Raw genomic sequence first — 24,206 nt, forward strand, 5'->3', positions numbered from 1 at the left:
CTGGGAAAGGAAGTTGTTTCTGCGCACTCCGGAGTCACGACAAACCATTAGTATGGATAAAAATGTAGGTTTATTGTCTATGCGTTTCAGAGTCCGACTCCTTCCTCAGGACGACTATACATAACGGGGTAATCAACATACATGGTATAAATACAAGGGGGAAAAAAAAAGCCATCAAAGAACAGAGGGAGGGGTGTGTGCAATCACATGCCTATTACCATCACATGTTTAGAACAGACCATCTGAAGATATGCAAATTCCGGGTGTGCCCTATTTTAGGTGGGGTGGTTGTCCTGGTCAAACGCTGCCTATACTCGTGCTTGTGGTAGAGCAGCTATGGCAGACCAGGACAGCCAGGAGCAGCAGCAGCTGACGCCTCCATCTCAGCAACGCCAGCGCAAGAAGCAGTCGGACGCCTCTCACAAGGACTGCCGCTCCAGCAACCGTAGCGGCAGCAGGAGAAGTAAGGTGTCGGACGCTTCAAGGCCATCCAGAAGGGATTCATCTTATGTCCCGCCGCAGCCTTCAAATCCGGTACCCTTTGGTGACTTCAGGGGTGAGTGATCTTCGTGAATGTCACTTAATAGTAATGGAAAGTTATTATGTGCTTCATTCCTTAGGAACCTAAGAAGTGTAGCGCGAAACAGAAGCACAGGGTTTGCGCCTTATGCCAAGTCCCCCTTTCCATAGATTGGCAGAAACAGCATTGTGCTAGCTGTATTAACCAAACCATAGCGGAGAGCACCCCAGATTTTGCTTCTAATTTGAGATCCATAATCCGTACAGAGGTTCAAGATTCCCTAAAAGGCTTACTTAAGGGGAAAAAAGAGATCCCATAAGGATATCTCCTCTAACTATGATTCATCCTCCCCAATCGGAGGATCCATGCCTTAGTGATTCATCATCCTCCTCTTCATCAGACAGTGGTAGGCCATTTCCCTATTGAGGGTATGGACAAGTTGGTCAGAGCTGTCAGATCAACAAGGGGGTTGAGGGAGGAGAAAGCAGCCAGGTCCCTGGAAGACATGTTCGCAGGCCTGGAGGGAAAAAAGAGACGCTCCTTTCCAGTGAATCCTAAAATTCAGACCCTTATAGACCAGGAATGGAGGAAGCCTGAGAAATCTGAGTGTTTCCCTCATCCTCTAAAAGAAGGTACCCCTTCGAGGATAGTGTCTCTGGGTCCTGGGATAAAATTCCTAAAGTTGACGGGTCTGTCGTCCGATCATCCCAAAAAATCGTCCCTACCCCTGGAAGATTCGGGCAGTCTAAAGGATGCTGTAGATAAGAAGGCAGACTCCTTCCTGCATCACACCTGGGAAACGGCGGCAGGGGACCTGAAACCAGCGGTAGCAGGCACCTGCGTTGCTAGGTCACTCATGGTTTGGCTTCAACAATTAGAAGACCCGCTCAAGGATAAAAAGATATCCAGAGATAAAGTCCTCTCCAATCTACCTTTACTACAAACAGCGTCCGCTTTCCTTGCTGACTCCTCAGCGGATTCGGTTAAACTCGCTGCCAGGTCTGCAAACTTATCAAATTCTGCCAGACGAGCCCTGTGGCTCAAGGGTTGCCCATGAGACCTGCAGTCTAAACATAAACTATGTTCCCTTCCTTGTGATGGTAAACTCTTGTTTGGCCAAAAACTGGATGAGCTTTTGGAGAAGGCTGACGACAGGAAGAGAGGTTTCCCAGGGTTCACGGGGGACACAAAAAGGTTCTACTTTCGGAGGAAAAGATTTAACTGGGGTCGCCCTCCTGGAGAAAAGAAGAGATGGGAGCCCAGATCTAAAAAAAGACTCTGGTTACATGTTTGGGGGGCCATCCTCCAGTACCAAAAAATCTCCCCAATGACGCAGGGCTAGAGGTTGGGGGAAGGCTTTCCCATTTTATCCCAGCTTGGGAAGCCATCACTTTAAATCCCTGGGTGTTGAGTATCCTAAAAAATGGCCTAAAGATACGCTTCAGTCAAATCCCTCATGATCACCCCCAGGAGGAAGTCCAGGGAGGAGCAGATAGAGTTGGAGGTGCTAGATTTAGTCAATAAGCAGGTCCTTCACAAAGGGGAAGGGGATTTTATTCCCCCCTATTTGTGATTAAAAAAAAAAAAAAAAAAAGCAAATTGGTCCTTAAGGACCATTATCAACCTCAAAAGTCTAAAGTCTGGTTCTCTATCAGCTGATTTAAAGATGGAATCAGTGAACTCTGCAGTAAAACTCCTACACCACAATTGTTTCATGGCAGTTATCGACCTAAAAGATGCCTATTATCACGTCCCAATCCATCCAGACTACCAGAAGTACCTAAGGGTAGCTCTATTCATCCAAGGGGAATTAAGGCATTTCCAATTTACTGCCCTACCCTTTGGACTCTTGATAGCACCGAGAGTATTTACAAAGGTTATAGTGGAGGTGACAGCTTTTCTCTGAATCAAAAACGTGGTGATTGTTCCCTACTTAGACGACTTTCTGGTAATAGGGAAATTAGAAGACCACTGTTCCTCTCAAATCTTAGAGGTCAGGACAGCCTTACATCAGCTAGGATGGTTGATAAATATTCAAAAATCAAAACTATCCCCCTCAAGGACTCAGATCTTTCTGGGCTTGACCCTAAATTCCCAACTCCTAGCCTGCTTCCTCCTGGAGGACAAGGTTTGCAAAATAATCAGCTTGGTCTCAAGGGCCATAGAGTCTCCAGTGATGTCCATGAGAGGAGCAATGTCCCTACTGAGCTCCATGACGTCCTGTTTCCCAGCAGTCAAATGGGCACAAGGTCATTTGAGGCTTCTTCAGTGGGAGGTCCTGTCAGTGCAAAAATCCTTCAACGGACATTTAGAAAGAGAACTATCTCTTTCCCTAGAGACGGTAGACTCCCTCTCATGGTGGACAAACAGGGAGAATCTGACCTCAGGCTTGCAGTGTCCAGACCAGTCGACCATACAATTACACAGGTGCAAGTGGCTCCGGCTGGGGGGGGGGGTCATCTACCAGATCTCTTGGTTCAGGGGCTCTGGCTACGTCACGAAAGAGTAACATCATCGAACCTAAGAGCTTTTGGCAGTAGAGAAATCCCTGATAGGCTTCCTTCCCCACATACAGGGTCACCATGTCCAGATCAGGTTCGACAATCGGACAACAGTGGCTTATATAAATCACCAGGGTGGAACAAGATCACGCTCCCTGATGGTAGTGGCAAACAGAATCCTGCAACTAGCAGAACAGCATCTCCCATCCCTCCAGTGCTCTTTACATCCGGGGAGGTAGAAAATTCAAAGGCAGATTTTCTCAGTCGCCACACTTTAAGACAGGGAGAGTGGGCTCTAAACCCGATAGTCTTCCAGCAGATTATCCAATTATGGGGTCACTGGACATAGATTTGTTCGCCCCCAGGGCGAACAGGAAGGTGGAGAAATTCTGTTCACTAGATCCGACAGAGAATCCCTATGCTTTAGACGCTCTCCAGATACCCTGGAAGTTCAAGAGGGCCTATGCTTTTCCACCGATGGTAATGATCCCGGCAGTTGTGAGGAAAATTCGGGAGGAGGGGGCAAGGATAATTCTGGTAGCCCCCTTTTGGCCAAAAAGACCCTGGTTCTCCCTACTTCGTCTAATGTCGGTCTCAGATCCCTGGGTTCTGCCGGACAGGCCGGACCTTTTCCAGGGGCCGATGTTCCATGCACAAGCCAAAGGTTTCCATCTGGTGGCTTGTAATTTGAGAGGATGTTACTGAGGAATAGGGGGTTTTCACTGGGCCTAGTTTCCACCCTATTGGGTAGTAGGAAGCCCATAACAACTAAGATTTATAGCAGAATCTCGGGAAAATTCCTGGATTTTATAGACTCCTCGTTGTCGGATAAACCTCCAATTAAAGATCTCCTAGAGTTCTTACAGAAGGGACGTGACCTGGGGTTAGCTATGGGAACACTTAAAGTTCAGGTGTCCACCCTAAGGGGCACTCTATAATTTCAACCTGGCAGGGAACGGGTGGGTCTCTAGATTCATTAAATCCTGTTCCAGAGCTAAGCCAGTTCGGGCTCTGAGTTCGTCCCTGGGACCTGAATTTAGTTTTAAACGCACTCTCTGGCGACCAATTTGAGCCCCTGTAGATTATCTCTCCAAAGTTCCTCAACCATTCTCCTAGTGGCCCTAACATCGGCCCGTAGGGTGAGTGACCTGCAGGCCCTTTCTGTAGATTCCCCCATACACCCAAATTCATGATGACCGGGTAGTCCTACGTACAGATCCAGCATACCTTTCGAAAGTAGTTTCCAGATTCCACTGTAATCAAGAGATTGTGGAATCTAACCTCCCCGGGGTTTTTTGGGTTACTGCAGAATGAGGGAAGCACAATCTAGATGTTAGAAGGGCTTTACTACAGTACAAAGACATGACTAGTCAGTGGAGGAAGGACCAATCCTTGTTTCTGGCCTTTCAGGGGAGTAGGAAAGGGGTGCAAAGGGAACTATTTCTAGGTGGCTTAGGGAGGCCATTTGTCTAGCTTACAAATCTACAGGTGTTCTGGCACCGGACGGTATTAAAGCTCATTTCACCAGAGCTGTAGCTACCTCCTGGGCAGAGAGCGGACGTCTCAATTGACCAGATATGTAAAGCTGCTACTTGGTCTGCACCATCCACCTTCTACAAGCACTATAGGTTGCATCTATCCTCCTCTGACCTCGCCTTTGGGAGAAGGGTACTTCAGGCGGTGGTCCCTCCCTAGGGTGCTCATATTCTCCAAAATTCTCTCAAGGTGTGCTGTCATGGGTGAGGGGAAAACACCAAGGTTACTTACCGGTAGCTGTTTTTTCCTGAACCAATGACAGCACCCGTAGTTTTCCCCCCTGTCTTTCTCACATCCTGGTGAGCACTTTACGTTTTGGGTGATTATATATATTGTAGGTGTTGGTTATGTGTCTAACCTTTTCTGGAGGTCCTCTCAATGCTCTGTAATCAACTGAAGTGAGGGAGAGGTACCGCCCTTTTATTTCCGACGGTTTCCTGTCCTTGGTGGGGCGGATCCCTCTCTCAAGGTGTGCTGTCATGGGTTCAGGAAAAACCGGCTACCGGTAAGTAACTTTGGTGTTTTTATTCATACTAATGGTTTGTCGTGACTCCAGAGAGCGCAGAAACAACTTCCTTTCCCAGCATCTATCTCAATTTAGACATAGGCCTTTTTAAATTAGTAATATGGACTTTTTTATTTTGTGCTAATTTTTGTGGGCTTTATAAAGGGGGTGTGGCTCAGGGTGATTATTCAGAGCAGCATAAAGACACGCCCCCGAAGAACCCTGTGAGCCATGCCCCCTTGTTAAAGACCACACAGACCGTATCTCTAGAACCATATGGTTCATTTGAGGGGAACAAAAACCTGAATAATCAGGGGAGCAATGGGAATAAAATAAAAGCAAAAACTGTTCATTTTTAACTTTGTGACAAGTTTTATTTCATTTGGATTTCACCTCATTCACTCTGCTCTTATCTTGAGTTTGGAAAGGCATTAGACTCCTCATACATGCGCTGACTATGATGTCTTGTCCTCAGGGGGAGATACTTTTAAGGATTTGATTTTTGCAATTACAGCCACTTTCCATCCAGTTTTTCAATAACAGAGGAACTTTCACATAATGTCCTTGTCGTGCAGCGATTATCTTGATACTTATTATCATACCAACAATGCTGAGCACTCTGTCACATAATGTTTAGTCTGTTCAAGTGCAGGTGTGACAATAGGTCTTTGGTAATTCACATTCTCATTGTATATTTAACCCCTTTCAGACATGTGACTTGCATGTACAGTGTTTGGGCATAGTTCCTGTGTGTTTTCCATTCTATGCATGGCGGAGGCCAGCTGTGTTATACAGCCATCACCCTCTAACTTCAGCACAGTGTGCTGCTTCCTATCCCCTTTATATGCAGCATTCAATAACAACTGCATCATCTAAGTGGTTAAACAGAGAAGGTGGGTCATTGTGTCCTAGGGCCTGACGAAGGCATCTGTGTTTGCAATCTTATTACTTTTTTGAAGCCAAGCTAAATGTAGAGTACACTGCAATAATGAAGTATTGCAATGTATTGTACCTAAATTTCTAGGTTGACTAATAAAGTGTGTAGAAAATATAAAAAAATATGTATGTATATGTTAAAGCACAAAAGAACACATGTTGAAATTTTGCTGGTTAAGCAAAGAAGTCAGGACACCCCCTATACTAACCCTGATTACAACTATGGTGGCGCACCAAAATAGTGGATGTAGGAGAACCTCAGCAGATGACCGCACTGTTACTAAAAATAATCTCTATACAAAGACCAGCACTGATACTACCACCATATGGTGACATATATTGATAGATGCCAGTCCTGCAGAACATAGAAGAGATCACAGTACAGTTATATATGGTAAATTACAGGTGACATTTTTTTCTGATTAAATTGTTCATTTTTCCCGCCTTTTCCATCTGGCCCAGACCGACACGACAACTTCTCCATCCAGGACTCAGAGTCTCAAGTCTGCAGAGATCACAACAAAGACACATTTGACTCCTTACATTTCAGGGCCCGTCCCCATGTATTCCCAACCTGCACAAACCCCTCATCCTGCTGATAATTCAATACTGGGCCTCTGTTGCTGTATGTGTCCCTATTACTGCACCTGCTGTACGCCCTCTATATGGTAAAACAAACCTCTAGAATATAGTAATGCCCTGTGCAAGTGTCCTAGAAAACAGTGCCCACATTTTGCCCTCTATGTGCCCCTTTGACAGTCATAACAACCTGAGTTCCCCTATAACAATAAGTGCCCACTTAACATTTAATAATGTCCTGAATCTCCCCCATGTAAAGCTCCCCTCTACACAGTATGATGCTCTCCTATACGCAGTATAATGCCCCCTCACTGTATAGTATCCCCCACACAGTATACTGACCCCTTAGTAGCCTCCAATCCGATGGCTCCAACACTGTATGATGGCCCCCATACTGTACAAAGACCCCACATTATCTCCCACACTCTATGACCCTAACTGTAATTCCCACACTGTATAAATAGCCCTCAATATATAGTATAATGCACCAGATAGTCCTCAATATATAGTATAATGCTCCTCCCATAGGCAGAGTCTGTAGTATAATGCCCCCCCCCCCCCCCATAGGCAGTGTCTATAGTATAATGTCGCCCCCCCACCCCCATACAATAATGTATGCCCTATGTGAACATGCATTTACGTTTTGCATGCACATCAATATATGTTTCAGTTCAGACTCCCAGGTTTTTTCTTTGTAGTCTAATGTGCTTTAGTGCATATAAGGGTCTGGCCGCCCTTTGTCTGAGCTGAAAGGTTCATTCTGCCTCTCAGGTCCATGCTTCTACTAAGGGTTCAGTCTCTCTGCCCTTATCCATATGTATGTCACTTGACAAATGGTAAGGTTTTAATATTAGAGTTAGGACTGTCCCATAAGGGTTGCCGTGAAGTGGCGGGATGGCTTTTACATTATTTTGATCAAAATTTATGTGAACTAAATACGCTTTATTATTTATCATTATTTCAATGCACTGTGTGATTTATCCATTTACTTTTAGGTATTAGTGTATTTTGCTTTTGTCTTTGTTTTTTTTTCTGTCTAATGGCCTTATGTGAACATACATTTACATTTCGCATGCACATCAATATACGTTTCAGTTCAGACTCCCAGGTTTTTTCTTTAGAGCCTGTAGGTAGTATAATGTCCCGTCCCGTCCCGTCCCGTCCCCCGTCCCCCTCCCATAGGCAGAGTCTGTAGGTAGTATAATGTCCCGTCCCCCCCATAGGCAGAGTCTGTAGGTAGTATAATATATTACCCTCCCACATAGGCAGTCTGTATGTAGTATAATATGCCCCCCCCCCCATAGGCAGTCTGTAGGTAGTATAATATATCCCCTCCCCCCCAGCAAAAAATAAATAAACACAATACTCACTTCTCCACCTCGTTTCCCTGCTGCTCCGTGCACCCACCCCACACATCTTCAGCACAGTGGGCTGGGCGCCAACTGATGATGTCAGTCGCAGAGAGGACTGATGGAATAGAGAGAGCGTCGCGCTCCTTCTCTCATCAGTTAACTTGCGGTGATGGGCGGGGGGGCCCGATGCTGGCACCGGGGACCCCCCTCCTGCTCAAGGGCCCCATAGCGGCTGCCGAGCAGTGCAGGGACAATGAGTCTCCCTGCTCTGCCCAGAGTGTAACTGTATCGGGTGCTGCACACACCGATACAGTTGCACTAGCATAGCTCTGGGTGGGCCCCTTCAGAGCGCGGGGTCCGGGGCCACTGCCCCCCCAGTAGCTATGCTTCTGTCTCACCGTGAGCTTCCATATTCATCTTCTGAGTAAGGCACCGTTGCACGATAGTTGGGTTTCTCTGGTGCTGAATATTGTAAGAGAGAGTTATTCTAGAATTGTTCAGGTTGAAATCAGTCTGCAAGATTCTTGTATCCACTCCAAGGGGCGTGACATACAAAAAAAGCTGCACACCCCCCCCCCCTCCCCCACTTGGCATCTGATAGTAAAAAAAATCTTACAATTGCAATCAAAAGTTTCAATCTCCACCTCCCATTGCAAATTAAGTTTATTAGCAAAATTAACAAACGCTTTACGGTTTGCAATACACTGATCAAATGAGAACATGTGCAATATCTCAACACAATTAATATAACAAGTGGTTTCTCCATATTCAGCATAAAATGCCACCTTTATGGATTCCTACAGTCTCAGACCTATTCACACCTTCAATGGCAAGCGCCTTTACTACTTAGTAGAGCCCCTCTGGCTGTTATGACCTGCTACAAATGTGAAGTATAGCCAGACACCAGCTTTTGACGTAGGTCTTGAGGAATCTGCTTATTTTTCATAGACAATCACCTCCAGGTCACTAATCTTCTTGGGTGTGCGTGCTACAACCTCAATCTTCAAATTCCACTAAAGAGTTTGTATCGGGTTCAAGTCAATGACTGTGACATCCACTCCTGAATCTTCTAGGACTCCTGAAACCAATGCTTGGCCCACTGTGAGGTATGCTTGGGATTGTCCTGGTGGAAGGTCCAATGACGCCCAAGCTTCAGCTTCCTCACAGAAGGCACGTCATTTTCTCTTAGATTCAGTCATGTATCAAGCAAACCTATCTTTCTCTCCACACGCTGAAGTTTTCCAGGGTTAGAGGAAGCAAAGCAGCCCCAGACCATCACTTAGCCGCCGCCATGCTTCACTGTGGGCGTCGCCCGAGCCGCCAACGTGCTGTATTTTAGGCGACATTTTAGGGTGTCCTTTTTTTAGGGTGCATATTCTTCATTTTTCCTCCTACAGACATACTGCTGTTCCATAGGCCCTAAAAGTTCTAGTTTTGTTTCATCACTTCAGAGTAAAATCCCAAAACTCCTGTAGCCTATTTCTATAGTTTTCAGTATATTAGAGTTGACTTTTCTTGTACTTTTGGCTCAGTAGATGTGATGTCTTGGCATTCGGGCATGGAGACCTTCAGCGTTTAATATGCTCTTCACTGTGTAAGCTGAAGCCTCAGCGACTGCTGTAACCAAATTTTCTGCAGGTCTTTTGCTGTCGCTGGAGGGTTTAACTTTTAACCTTGAACTTGTGAACTCTGCTTCCAGTTGTATCTCTAGGAACATTCATTACCTTTTTATATCTTTTTTTTTTTTTGGATCATTTTGCTTGTTTGTGCAAACAATGATCTATTATCTTTTTGCACCACTTTCTTGAAAACCCCAAATTATTAGTGAAATGGAGGAACTTTGCATAAGCAAATAAACCGATTAGAAATTGAATATTTTTTATTGCACCTGTATATCTAATGCTAGCTTTATACTGTGCCTGATAAAACTGAGTACTGACCACTATAATTCAAGGGTGAATAAAGAAGAAACTCCCCAACGAATAAAGCCACAAAAATGAGCACAGAGCCCACATAACACACATTCACCTCCTATAGCAGCTTGACAGGTGATCGTGGCTCCCGGGTAAAAGTTCAGCTTTCTCTGCATTTACGTATCTGCATAATGATATTGCCCTGTAGTGATATGTGTGCTCCAGACAAAGGGTGTGTAATATGTTTGTGCACATTCCCCAGGCCACAATGTGTCAGCTAGCACCTAAAAGGTGTTACAAAATGTTCCGGATTCCTCCAGAGCAGAGCGGTTTCACATTATCTAAGAATAAACCGTCTTTCCCTTTAATTTGCATTTGACAATGAAGCTCGGAGCCACCAATATGATGTCTATTGAAGGTGTATTAAAGGCATATAACTATAGATAGTGGAGGGTTACACGATCACTGCATACACAAACAGCTCCTATTAAAATAAAATACTTGAAAGTGTAAAAAAAAATACCCAATGATTGTTGTCTACAGAGATTTACAAGCAAACCTATATTTAAGTACAAGAAGAAAGCTCCCTCAGATGGCCGAAATTGTATCAATGTCACATACAATTAATAGATGCATCTGATTGCCAAACTTGGCGGTCCCATCGTTCCACTGTGTCCAGATTTGTGCGCACTGGACAAGTGAAGTTCATCTCGCAGAACTCGCCCTACTCTCTCTATACATTAGGCTTCAAAATAAATTTTTCCCTTTTTTGAAATCTTCCAAGAGTTACCATAATTGTCTCCACTTTTGGTTTTAGTGCACTGACGTGGTTTCTCTCACTCGGGGGTTCCTCAGGGGATGTTAGGCCTCGCTTCCTCTAACATATATTTTATAAAATTTTCAATGTTTTCTAAACATAGGAAGATACAATATCATGGATGTCAGCTATGTGGGTCAACGGGTCATCCATGGGTCATGTTCTAGGCATCCTGAGAAACATTCACTTGCATGTCCTTAAGTGACATCCTATCATATGAGGAAGTAAAGGTGAGAACAAACAGCACCTGAGGAAACCCAGAGCTGGCAAAACATGTTGCAATAATACCAGGATTAGTTAAGCAGCAGGGACAATTGACTTGTGGAGTACAAAAATGGACATTTGCATTTGTTTTGAAGCCTGATGTTGGCACCGGACAAGTGAAGCTGGACTCTGTTTTGCCTCCTATGGACATGATTGGAAGGATGGGATCACCACTTTGGGCGATCGGATGTATCGGCGGTCAGTACTTGGACCGTCAGGCGGGTGAAACTGGCTTCAGTAACGTAAAAGGAATTATCCAACTTGGGGTACAATTTTCTTTCTTTTTTTTTTAATCTTAAATGTATGTATTTTGGGCTAAAATTCACTTCTGCAATTGGGTACATTTTTGCATCATTTTGAATGTGCAAGAGGGGGGAAAAAAAACTTCTAAAAAATCAGAAGAAAGGAACTCTGTAAAAGTCAGATAAAGGGCTCACTCTCCTTTCAGACCATTAGAAGTAGCTCACTGATGGATTTTTAGTTAACCCATTCTGCAGCCAGTGAAACACAGAGGCTATAGAAGGCAAACAGTACATTTTTAATGAAACCCAATTGTAAAAATACTTTTTAGCCCAAAATTCATTCATTTAAAAAAATTGACCCTAAAGGTGGACAAGAGAACATATTTTTTTTTGTGTGTGTATATTCTTAGCTTCATCCCTCCTATAAATGTAGTCAGTATTTCCATTACATTTCCGTTCTCTTTCTTTGTAATTGTACAGTTTTCTGCTTTGTGTGGTTACATTATCTGTTTCCCCGTGGCCATTGTTGATTATCCATTATGTTACATTACCAATAAGGAAAATCAAAGTTTTACTGACCTCCATCGGACTTGAGAAGTGCGCTGGAATTTATGGCCGAGGCTGTTGAATTTGGGACCTCTGGGGTACCATAAAATGGCGGAGGTCCCTATATTTAAGGCCAAGGAAGTTGGGCTAATATCATTACTGAATTTCAGCTCTGGATTGTGGTGTCAGATCAGTTCAGCTAAAACGGAAAAAAAAATTGCTGAAAATGGACCGGTGCTTCCTGCAATGTTTCATGGGATAATGTGCTTTGCAGTCTTATCAATTATTCATCCTTATTTGTGAAGTTTTGCTGCTTAGACGGCGGAGAACTGCAGTTCTTCTTCCTTTCACACGTTCCAGTAAATATTGTGAATCCGATACATCTGTCAGTATATCGCATTGCTTGCATATCCGCTTTATTTCTGTAATAAATGCTCCATCCCGTTATTTTGTACATGTCCCTGAAATTACACAAATATATTTTTTTGAAGTCCTAATTTGATAATAACATACTGTGATATGTTTGGAAGCTGAGCACAGCTGTCTTTTCAGAGCTATAAAAGAAGTGGTTTTGGAGGCAGACATTTTGCTGGAGTAAAACTTGGTTACCATCGGCTTGTGATCATCTTAAAGTGGATCTGCCATCTTATTTCACAATACAAACTGCATACTTTTGTAAAATTCTCTTAGGTTTCACTCCATCTCCGCCCACCTAGCTTGATAGACAGATTCTCAGTGTCCCTCCTCCCTGCTGCTGCTGAAATTTCACTCTGCTCAGTACAAGCTGCCGCCCTCAGTCAGTGGCTGAGCAGAGACTAAATACACGTGGACTTGTACAGAGCTACTGGGCTCTCATCTCATTTTAATTTCCAGATCATACAGCCATTCTAACATGCTTTTTCAAAGTAAGCACACCAGTCTCATCAGGTCTAGGAGATCTATTTAATTATGCTTGCTGCTTGTATTGTGAAATCTGGAGACAGATCCACTTTAAAGTTGAAAAGGTAAAAGTGTATTTCGAATGGTTTACTGCAATATCAAAACTGAACATGGGGTCAGTCCAGAAAATGGTAATTTCTGGTGATTCGCACTTAAAATATTTGGGAAGATGTATGAAAACTTTAGGAAAATAAAACGGTGTTTGCCGTCCAACCAATCACAGCTCAGCTTTCATTTAATTTTCTGCTCTTGAATAAAGAAAACCTGAGCTGTGATTGGTTGCTATGGGCAACAAAGACCATTTTATTTGCAGACAAATTTTTAAATCTGCCCTAACTAAAAGAATTTATGAAAATTCTAAAAAGAAAAATGGTCTTTGTTGCCCATAGCAACCAGTCGCTGCTTTAATTCCATAGTATATTCTTAAAACTAAAAAAGAAAACTGGGCAACAAATCTGTTTTTGGTTGTTTTTTTGGTGGTGTGGATTGTCGGATATGTGTAGCCGGCCTTTGTTACATTTCTGTTTTCTCTGTTTTCAGCTTTGCCTTACCGTCCTGGTCTTGTTTTCCGGCCTGTATGAAATCTCCACCCTGCACACCATCATACTGGTTATTGGCTTGATCTGGGCCTTTCTTAAAGTCACTATTGGTATCCTGGCGGTGAGTATTGCTATTACCACCGGCTATCTTGTATGCGCATAACCCATGAGAAAAGCCTGCAATGTGTGTACAGAGCCATCCGGTTATACTTATAGGCAGCACAAAAAATGATGAGAAAATTTGTATTTTTTTTTTTGTGTATTTTCTGTATAATCAATCCCAATAAATAGAAATACCAGCCTTATGTTTTGTTCTGACTTAAGTGTGGAATGAGTTCACTAACAGAATAGGTAGATTTACCAATGAGAAGTCTGGTAAAGCTGTGACACCCCAATAAAGGCATCCATATTTATTTCTAAACAGATTTTAAAGGAATTGAAGCCTCTCGTGTGGATATTTGTGCTACAGAACCTCCCGGAAGTGGCGTATCTGGTGTATCTTCTATACAAGGTACCTTCATGTATTGGTGCTGTTTTGTTGGTAGTCGTTAGAGTCTGTCGATTCGCAGGACCCGGTCCATCGCCCACATCAGTAATTTATGGCCTCTGGATGGGAGCTCTGAGAACCCCCGCCTAACTGCATCCATGGCTCTTCTTTTGATTAGCCGGCCTGGCATGATGTCATCTTTACATATTTGATGTCAAGCCAGGCCCACCCCCCCCCAAAAAAAAAAGAAAAAAAAATGCTGCACATTAGGCAAGACCTTTTTAGGATATGTGCAAATAAGGATGTATTGGCAAAGTTACTTTATTTTTATAGGTGAGATATTAACATAAAGAAGCAAGAATGGGACTGACATTTTTTTGGGGGTTAAATTAAAGCTATATTTAAAAATAAATAAATAAATAAAAAAAATAATCCTATGGTATGAAATATATACACTGTGTTCCAAATTATTATGCAAATAATATTTTCTCAGATTTTCCCAAATTACCTATATGAATTGCAGTCATTGTAATTTTCCAGTCAAATAACTATTAGAGTACAATTGAAAGGTTTTTGTACAAACTGCCTATGATAACAGTATATTTTTAAAAAAAATAAAAAACTCAAACTGCACTCAAAATGCATGTTCCAAATTATTATGCACAGCAGAGTTTTCAACCTTTTCTTTTTAATAAAGAACAAAAAAAATGGTCATTTTTGAAATTATAAGCATTAGCAGGTTATTACAAACTGAAATCAAACAGTTTTCAACTAAAAAATTTATTCTAGGTGATGTTACATTTGCACATAGGACCCCTTGTTCGAAAGGAGCTTCTGAACTCTCTCGTCCATTGAATTTGTCAGGTTTTGGATGGTTTCTGCTTCAATTGTTTTGCATGAGGACAGAATACCCTCCCAGAGCTGTTGCTTAGATGTGAACTGCCTCCCGCCATCATAGACACTCCTTTTGATGATGCTCCAGAGGGTCTCAATGGGGTTGAGGTCAGGGGAGCATGGGTGCCACACCATAAGTTTGTCCCCTTTTATGCCCATAGCAGCCAGAGATGCAGATGTGTTATGTGCAGCATGAGACGGGGCATTATCATGCATGAAATGATCTCGATGGTCCAGATGGATGGAGTGGAGGATGGCTGGTTGATGGACACCCCATGCAAACACGGCTACGGCGCTAACAAGGAGGAGATGGAGTAATGTTTTGGGCTGGAATCATGGGGAGAGAGATTGTCGGCCCTTTTAGGATCCCTGAAGGGGTAAAGATGAACTCCATAATGTATGTGGAGTTTCTCAAACAGCACTTCCTTCCATGGTTCAAGAAGAAGAACTGTGCATTCCGCAGCAAGATCATTTTCATGCATGATAATGCCCCGTCTCATGCTGCACATAACACATCTGCATCTCTGGCTGCTATGGGCATAAAAGGGGACAAACTTATGGTGTGGCACCCATGCTCCCCTGACCTCAACCCCATTGAGACCCTCTGGAGCATCATCAAAAGGAGTGTCTATGATGGCGGGAGGCAGTTCACATCTAAGCAACAGCTCTGGGAGGGTATTCTGTCCTCATGCAAAACAATTGAAGCAGAAACCATCCAAAACCTGACAAATTCAATAGATGAGAGAGTTCAGAAGCTCCTTTCGAACAAGCGGTCCTATGTGCAAATGTAACATCACCTAGAATAAAGTTTTGAGTTGAAAACTGTTTGATTTCAGTTTGTAATAACCTGCTAATGCTTATAATTTCAAAAATGACCATTTTTTTGTTCTTTATTAAAATGAAAAGGTTCTGCTGTGCATAATAATTTGGAACATGCATTTTGAGTTTTTTATTTTTTTAAAAATATACTGTTATCATAGGCAGTTTGTACAAAAACCTTTCAATTGTACTCTAATAGTTATTTGACTGGAAAATTACAATGACTTCAATTCATATAGGTAATTTGGGAAAATCTGAGAAAATATTATTTTCATAATAATTTGGAACACAGTGTAGACCCTGAGAAAATAATGTTAAACCGGTATATAATAAGTTTCTCCAATGCATTGTTAGTTCTATTTTATATCATTTCATATCTCCCTAATTTTTTTGCTAGGTATTTCTGGTTATGGCTTTATAGTAGTCAGAGCTTTGGTTCTTTTTTTTTTTTCCTGGCAGAGCTCCAAATCCTCTGTATAATCATGTCGAGGATAAAATCCTGGCTGCCTGCAGCCACCACTAGAGGAGCTAACCATATACTGTTATTGAGTTATGAGAAAGCTCCTAGGCTCCCTCTAGGAGTGGCTGAGGAGTATGGAGCACTGTATCTGAAAAAAAGCTTTAGTAAATGTGTACAAAATATTGGATGTATTTAGATTATGTAAAAAAATAAAACTTGCTCAAGGGTGGACCTTCATTCCAGGTTCTTATAGTGTTAACAAGAAATAGCAGTAAAGTATTGTACCAGCAGCACTGGCCCTTTTAATAAGTGAAATTGTTCTCTTCAGTGTTTGTCCTCCATGAATTCCAGCATAGAAGTGTTTATTAGAAAGACCTGGGAGCTGTACTCGTCCGTGTCCGTCATGTCAGAGTACAGGCCGTTCACATCTCTTGTGCTTTGCTATCAGGTGGCGATGGAATGGGGCATCGACAACTCCTACACGCTGGAAGCTGCGGCTGTGCTGGGCTCCGTCATCTCGGTGGTTATTAAGTCCGTGCTGTTTTGGTCTCTGTATCGAGTGTATCGCAGTTTTGGCCAAGGACTGAGAGAGAGAAGTAAGTGTGTGCTGTCTTCTAGGTATGGGCAGGAGCAAGCGTGACTCTGTGAAAGCGGTCCTTTGTAGAGTATGAGAAATGGTTAAAAACAATTATACAAACAACTTGGAAGTGTTCCGTGTGTGCCGTGCCCTCGTGTGTGTGTGTGTGTGTGTGTGCCGTACCCTCGTGTGTGTGTGCCGTACCCTCGTGTGTGTGTGCCGTACCCTCGTGTGTGTGCGCCGTACCCTCGTGTGTGTGTGTGTGCGCGCCGTACCCTCGTGTGTGTGTGTGTGCGCCGTACCCTCGTGTGTGTGTGTGTGCGCTGTACCCTCGTGTGTGTGTGTGTGCGCCGTACCCTCGTGTGTGTGTGTGCGCCGTACCCTCGTGTGTGTGTGTGCGCCATACCCTCGTGTGTGTGTGTGCGCCGTACCCTCGTGTGTGTGTGCGCCGTACCCTCGTGTGTGTGTGCCGTACCCTCGTGTGTGTGTGTGTGTGTGTGTGTGTGTGTGTGCCGTACCCTCGTGTGTGTGTGTGTGCGCGCCGTGCCCTCGTGTGTGTGTGTGTGTGTGTGTGTGTGTGTGTGTGTGTGTGTGTGTGTGTGTGTGTGCTCCGTGCCGTGCCCTCCTATATATCTAGATTGATGTATATCTTTTATTATAATCTTATTCTTTACAGTGTTTTCTTCCTATGGAAGGATTGATTCCTAGAACTACTGAAGGATAATATTGAAGGACTTTCTTAACACTTGCCAGGACAGACTGTTGTAATCCTATCATTATGGAGATGGGAGGTAACATGTAGCGTCACTGAGCACCTCCAAGCCGCCCGGAAAAGGGAAAACTTCAACTTTTAATCGTCAATCTCTCTAGTTTCCGTCTCTCCACTCCTGCATTATATCGCGGCTGCTTTCCTCGCTCCTGATACTGCACTAGATTTGTATTTTATATCCTGTAATTGTCGCGCGACCACCGTTATTTTGCAGTTCGTTTTCTACATGTATCTTTAAGTAACAGCCACTTCAGTTGCTCCTAGATAAGTTATATATACGTAGTCCTTTACTCACCCTCCCTGGGTCAAAGTCTCTGCTTCCGCTCCTATTGTCTGTTGTCTACAGCACTAACATCAGTAACAGACACTGGGAGCAGCGGTGGATGTCTGGACCCGGGGAGGGTGAGTAAAGCACTGGGGTTTTTCTTTGTTTTTTTTTTAAATTGCAACTGTAGGACAGCAGGGGTGTTCTGAAACCAGAAAACCCCTTTTTAAGTAATTTTTTTGGTCAGGGACAACATTATGTGCCGTTACTTGTAGTTGCCCGGTGTCCTTTTTCTTTTGCAGGTGTAGTGCAAGTGAATCAAGGGCTCGAGGACGACGGACGTTATATCTGTAGCTGCTCTGGATAAACGCCATGTTTCATAAAGAATGAGTAATATATGCGATTCAGGGGAGGCCGCCTCTGATACAAGGGTTATGAGGGATATATTGTATTTTCACGTACAGTGCATAGTACATCACTAATCTGTGGTATGAAGTTTTGCATATTCTTAATATTTATTAGGATAGACTGGAGCACATAATACAAACTACATTCTCTACATGTCGCACAGAGGAGGTGGTGTTTTTTTTTTTAAGTCCTCAATTAATGGGGAAGCAACTATTATATCACCGGACCCAGTGTTGTGTGGATAATCATGCAGTCTTCTTGTCTTTATATGGGAGTAAGCAGACAAAATGGCTTCTTTTACTGCTTTTTTGTTTTATTATAATGTTTATGGTTTTATATTGTTTTATATTGTATTCCCAATAAAATGATATTTTGGAGAATCTTTGTTTTTAGAACAATGTGTTGCACTGCTCCTCTGTTCCTCCTGGATTCTTTTTTTTTTTTATGATTGACAGCTGGACATTACCATTCCCCTTATCCATGGGGTACTCAGATACGGTCTAGTTAGTACTGCCATTATCAGACTAAGTAGGGACAGATCCTTATTGACCCACAAAATGGTAACCCCAGTTTATTTATACACTTCCAGGAGGAATAACAGAGGAAAGGCACAATGCAGACTTCTAAGAAAAGATGCTCCAGAATTGATATTTTATGGGGATTGCAATAATCTGCTAAGACGGACAAGTCAGGGCTGGTGACAGAATTTCCACTACATGCCCAGAAAATATAAATCTTTGCGTTCTCCTTTTTTTAGGGTTGATAACTCGCTGTTACTGGAATAGTCCTACCTATCCACAGACCTCCAAAGTTTGGGGTCTGACTGCGGAGACCATCGCCGGTCTCCAGTCCGGTGTTCCCTGGTTTGAATGGAGCTCTGGTCACACAGACCAGTTTTTATTTTATATGGGTCCGACTCAGATGGCTGTCAGTCCTACGAACGTTGCGATGTCCGTCCCATTCAAATAGGAGATAAGGAGCCTCCTGTCCCTGTTTGGATCACTAATACAGAAATACTGCTCCTGAAGGCAACCAATCAGATGCCGGCTTTTAATTTTAGTACTTTCTTTTTAAAATGGTTAGAATCTGATTGGTTCCCTGAGGCTTCTCCGTTGTTCTTATTTGCACTCTTTTGTATCAGTAATCTGCGTGTATTAATGCGTTCACGTTATTGTCTTAGATTTGATTTAATTGCCAAAGCTTTAACACAAACCTTAATGCCTGTGATCAATGGATGTATTGTGTATCGGGATATATATATATATATATATATATATATATATATATATATATATATATATATATATATATATATATATATATATATATATATAATATATGCAGACATTTTTTTTATACAATCTGTATGTTTTTAATAAAATTGCTGTTGTATTGCAGGTGTTATATCGTAAATGTCAGTCTGTATTATCCCAGCCATAAAAAAAAAATTAGATTTTTTTTTTTTTTTTTTTTTTTTAAATTGCTTTGTGACACTTAAAGTAGACACAGGATTTAATTGTAAAATGATTTTCAAGATCTCTGCTTGCTGTCAGTGTAAAGGATCCTTTGCTTCCCGAGATCATGTGACAAACACATGGCGGTTATCAGAATCGTACGTCTGTGTGATCATCACATGACCAGGACGACCTATAGAAGTACATGACTGTTCTGATTGCATTTGGTTTTCACCATCTCTGCTTGCCGTCTACTAGAAAAATATTTAATTTTTTTCATTATAAGCATAAAAAAATTGTGAATTTGTACATGAAGAAAGGTGAACAATTACATTCCCTATGCAGATGAGCTTAATCTTATTGATCAATGCTGCTGTTCAATGTGGCTTTTAAACTACAACTCCCAGTGTGTATGTGTCTCAAAAAAATAAAGGGAACACTGGAATAACACATCCTAGATCTGAATGAATGAAATATTCTCATTGAATACTTTGTTCTGTACAAAGTTGAATGTGCTGACAACAAAAATTATCAATGGAAATCAAATTTATTAACCAATGGGGGCCTGGATTTGGAGTCACCCTCAAAATTAAAGTGGAAAAACACACTACAGGCTGATCCAACTTTGATGTAATGTCCTTAAAACAAGTCAAAATGAGGCTCAGTATTGTGTGTGGCCTCCACATGCCTGTATGACCTCCCTACAACGCCTGGGCATGCTGCTCATGAGGTTGCGGATGGTCTCCTGTGGGATCTCCTCCCTGACCTGGACTAAAGCATCCGCCAACTCCTGGACAGTCTGTGGTGCAATGTGACGTTGGTGGATGGAGCGAGACATGATGTCCCAGATGTGCTCAATCAGATTCAAGTCTGGGGAATGGGCTGGCCAGTCCATAGCTTCAATGCCTTCATCTTGCAGGAACTGCTGACACACTTCAGCCACATGAGGTCTGGCATTGTCCTGCATTAGGAGGAACCCAGGGCCAACCGCACCAGCATATGGTCTCACAAGGGGTCTGAGGATCTCATCTCGGTACCTAATGGCAGTCAGGCTACCTCTGGCGAGAACATGAAGGGCTGTGCGGCCCTCCAAAGAAATGTCACCCCACGCCATTACTGACCCACTGCCAAAACTGGTCATGGTGAAGGATGTTGCAGGCAGCAGATCGCTCTCCATGGTGTCTCCAGACTCTGTCAAATCTGTCACATGTGCTCAGTGTGACCCTGCTTTCATCTGTGAAGAGCACAGGGCGCCAGTGGCGACTTTGCCAATCCAGGTGCTCTGTGGCAAATGCCAAGCGTCCTGCACGGTGTTGGGCTGTGAGCACAACCCCCATCTGTGGACGTCAGGCCCTCATACCACCCTCATGGAGTCTGTTTCTAACCGTTTGTGCAGACACATGCACATTTGTGGCCTGCTGGAGGTCATTTTGCAGGGCTCTGGCAGTGCTCCTCCTGTTCCTCCTTGCACAAAGGCGGAGGTAGCGGTCCTGCTGCTGGGTTGTTGCCTTCCTTCGGCCCCCTCCACGTCTCCTGGTGTACTGGCCTGTCTCCTGGTAGCGCCCCCAGCCTCTGGACACTACGCTGACAGACACAGCAAACCTTCTTGCCACAGCTCGCATTGATGTGCCATCCTGGAGGAGATCCCACAGGAGACCATCCGCAACCTCATCAGCATGCCCAGGCGTTGTAGGGAGGTCATACAGGCACGTAGAGGCCACACACAATACTGAGCCTCATTTTGACTTGTTTTAAGGACATTACATCAAAGTTGGATCAGCCTGTAGTGTGTTTTTCCACTTTAATTTTGGGGGTGACTCCAAATCCAGGCCTCCATTGGTTAATAAATTTGATTTCCATTGATCACTTTTGTGTGATTTTGTTGTCGGCACATTCAACTTTGTACAGAACAAAGTATTCAATGAGAATATTTCATTCATTCAGATCTAGGATGTGTTATTTGAGTGTTCCCTTTATTTTTTTGAGGTATGTGTGTGTGTGTTTGAAAAGCCACATTGAGCAGCAGCAGCGAATAATAAGATTAAGCTCGCCTGCAATTGTACGCCTTCCAATATGTACGTACATAAAGTGTGTGTGTGTGTGTGTCTGTGTGTATATATATACACTATGCAACATCACTTTACAATTTAATGAATAGACAAACTCCACTATCGCGCCTTACGTGAAAATTACCTAATTTACAGTTTTAATCAAAACTGTATAAGCCCATCTACTAGCAACACTGTGACGTCAGCTCGGATGGGACCCTGATTCTACAGATTCGCCTTTCCAGGTGCCTAAACTTCTAATGAACTGGAGAAGAGCAGGATCCAGTTTGTCATTAGCAGATGAGCTTATGCAGTTTTGATCAGAACTGTAAACTAAGTAACTCGTGTATTGTACATGTGTGTGTTTAGCTGTAGTGGAGTTTTTGTTCAGTAATTGCAGAGAGCTGTTGCAAAGTGTTTGAGTGTGTTTGTACTGCAGTCACGACATATTTTCCTGCTATTAATTTAATACTGGTCATTTATTACCAGCGTTCAGCTCTACTTGCTGGGAGTTGTAGTAATTTCCTAAAACAGCCATTGTGAAATGCGAGCAGCAGAACACGCCGTATATATAATCTAGTAATTGAGAAAATATACATACAGATCAATCATAGAGTATCTGGTTTTTTTTTTTTACAGATACATTGCCATTTTTAACATAGAAAACTTTTAAATTTTATTGATGTATAAAAACAAATGAAAATCGGACCATTATTTTATACGCTCGTGTGAACTTTGAGCCTAAATGTTCTTCCTCATTTCTGTACTTTTATGTTCAATCCTCTCCCTTCTCGCTCAGGAATATTCACATGATTGCAACAGTTTCCCCATGGTAGTGAAGTCCGCACAGCGATCGCTGACGCCGGTATGTAAAAGAGATGAAACCTGAATCCTATATAGTTTATTGCCCAAATCAATAGGAGTTCAGGACATGAACTACCTCTAACCCTACCTACTCTACCTCTAAGCAATAATAATACAAAAAAAAAACTGTTGCAAAGGTGGATGCAGCTCTCATATTATTGCATCTGGATATCCGATTGCAGATCCAGGAGTACTAAAAAAAATAAGGCGATGATTGTTTAGATAACTACTTACTTAAGCCTCTTTAGAGAGACCTACATGGAGAATGAAGTCTAAGAGCTTGTTCAGTGTTTTTGAGGCAGTAAAAACACAAACAAATACCCTGTAGTAAATAAACAGCAATAGTGCATGTAGATAACATAGGGTGCTTTTTACTTTTTTTTTTTTTTTTTAAAAAATGCAAAAAGCCATCCCACCACGTCACGGTGACCCTATTCGGGACAGTTCTGACCTCTATTAAAATCTTCCATGTGTCAAGTGATGTGCATGTGGATAAGCGCTTAGAAGGACTGAACCTGCCTAGTGCACACACAGCCATGGGGAACCACATGAATGTAATGTCCAGCTCAAAGAAAAGGCAGGCCACACCTTTTATATGCACTAAGTGCAAACAGACAAACAGAAAACTTAGAGATGAACTGGAATATAAGTTGGTGTGCATGGTAAGGTTCTAATAGTCGAGGTTAGGAAAGTCCTGAATAGGGTCACCATGACGTGGCGGGATGGCTTTCTGCATTTATTTTTTTTTATCAAAATTATGTTAACCAAGCCACCTAAGTTATTTTCATGCATTATTGCTGTTTATTTACTGCAGGGTATTTGCTCATTTTGTTTATAGCTAGGGGTTTTTGTTTGTTTAGTGGCCAGTGTAAACATGCGCCTACAAATGCTTGCATGCACACCGACTTATATTTCAGTTCATCTCTTTAGGTTTTCAGCATTTATAATGGCAGCAAAATTGAATGAGATTTCAAATTACCAGTGGTTTGTTTTTGTGTTTCCTCCTTGTATGTATATATATATATATATATATATATATTTTTTTTTTTTTTTTACCTGTGGTGCATTTTTTTAAAAACGCATCATATCAATCCTTTCATTGGTTTTCCTCAGTGATCAAAATCTTTTCAAAAATCCAGCATGCTATAAAAACAAAATACTTTTTATTGGTACAATTGATAAAGAGTGTGTCCGTCTTACCGCTCTTAATCATAGCCAGGAATTGGAAATACCCTGGACCTGTGCGTCATACCTACGTGAAACAGCCGTCGTCCATCGCTCTCCCTGCTCACCGCACATATGTCCCAGTGAATTTGAATTAAGGAATATTTATTTTTAAGGAATGGTAAGTGCTGCTTTTCTTTTTAACTCGCGTAATTTTACTTTTAAGCTAAGCACCACTGAAATTCCTTTGTTACAGTTCATGCGCGCGCAAGGGAAGGATATGATTGGATTAGCTGAATGGTGCTGAAGTCACTTTTTGGATCAAGGATTAGAAATCCACATGCTCATTGCACAGAGGGTCACTTTTTTTTTTGACTATATACATGTTTGCATGTGAACAAGCCCTTACATTTTCCCATGAACAGTTGCTTGTAAGGTCAGAAATTTTTTTCCAATAATTGCTGCCAGTCACTATTAAAGAAGAATTTCGAAAAAAAAAAAAATCATAGCCCCATTCAGAGGCTTCATTGTGTTCATTTGGAAAATCGCACCAGGACAGAGTCCTCCTCCAGATCACAGCTCTTTCCCAAGGTCTCATTTATAATAATGTGCAGAAGAGTCACATCTGTGGGTGGATTTTTAACAATTTGGATGAATCGATGCCATTTTTTTTGCAGGACCTCTGTTGCTGGAGTTTCTTTTTCTACACATGCATGAGACCATTGATCTGCAAGCTGATTGTGCTATTTTGGGGGGGATCCTTTGGGAAGGAGGGGAGGTGAGTGGACTACCCATTCTCACTTTTCCT

General features: G+C 42.5%; 1 protein-coding gene across 1 annotated transcript in view; it reads left to right on the forward strand.

Annotated features, from left to right (window-relative positions):
- Positions 1-19,147, forward strand: part of LOC141172546 (uncharacterized) — a 41,893-nt gene extending 22,746 nt beyond the window's left edge. The window contains exons 6-9 of the mRNA XM_073656865.1: positions 13,191-13,310; positions 13,614-13,700; positions 16,298-16,445; positions 17,103-19,147. Coding sequence (XP_073512966.1) covers positions 13,191-13,310; positions 13,614-13,700; positions 16,298-16,445; positions 17,103-17,134 — 387 coding nt within the window. The 3' untranslated portion in view covers positions 17,135-19,147. The remainder of the gene's footprint in view (positions 1-13,190; positions 13,311-13,613; positions 13,701-16,297; positions 16,446-17,102) is intronic.
- Positions 19,148-24,206: the final 5,059 nt, after the last annotated feature.

Source organism: Phyllobates terribilis, unplaced genomic scaffold (genome assembly GCF_046119375.1).
Source record: "Phyllobates terribilis strain yellow unplaced genomic scaffold, ASM4611937v1 Scaffold_12__6_contigs__length_324123572, whole genome shotgun sequence".
NCBI classification, from domain to species: Eukaryota; Metazoa; Chordata; class Amphibia; order Anura; family Dendrobatidae; genus Phyllobates; species Phyllobates terribilis.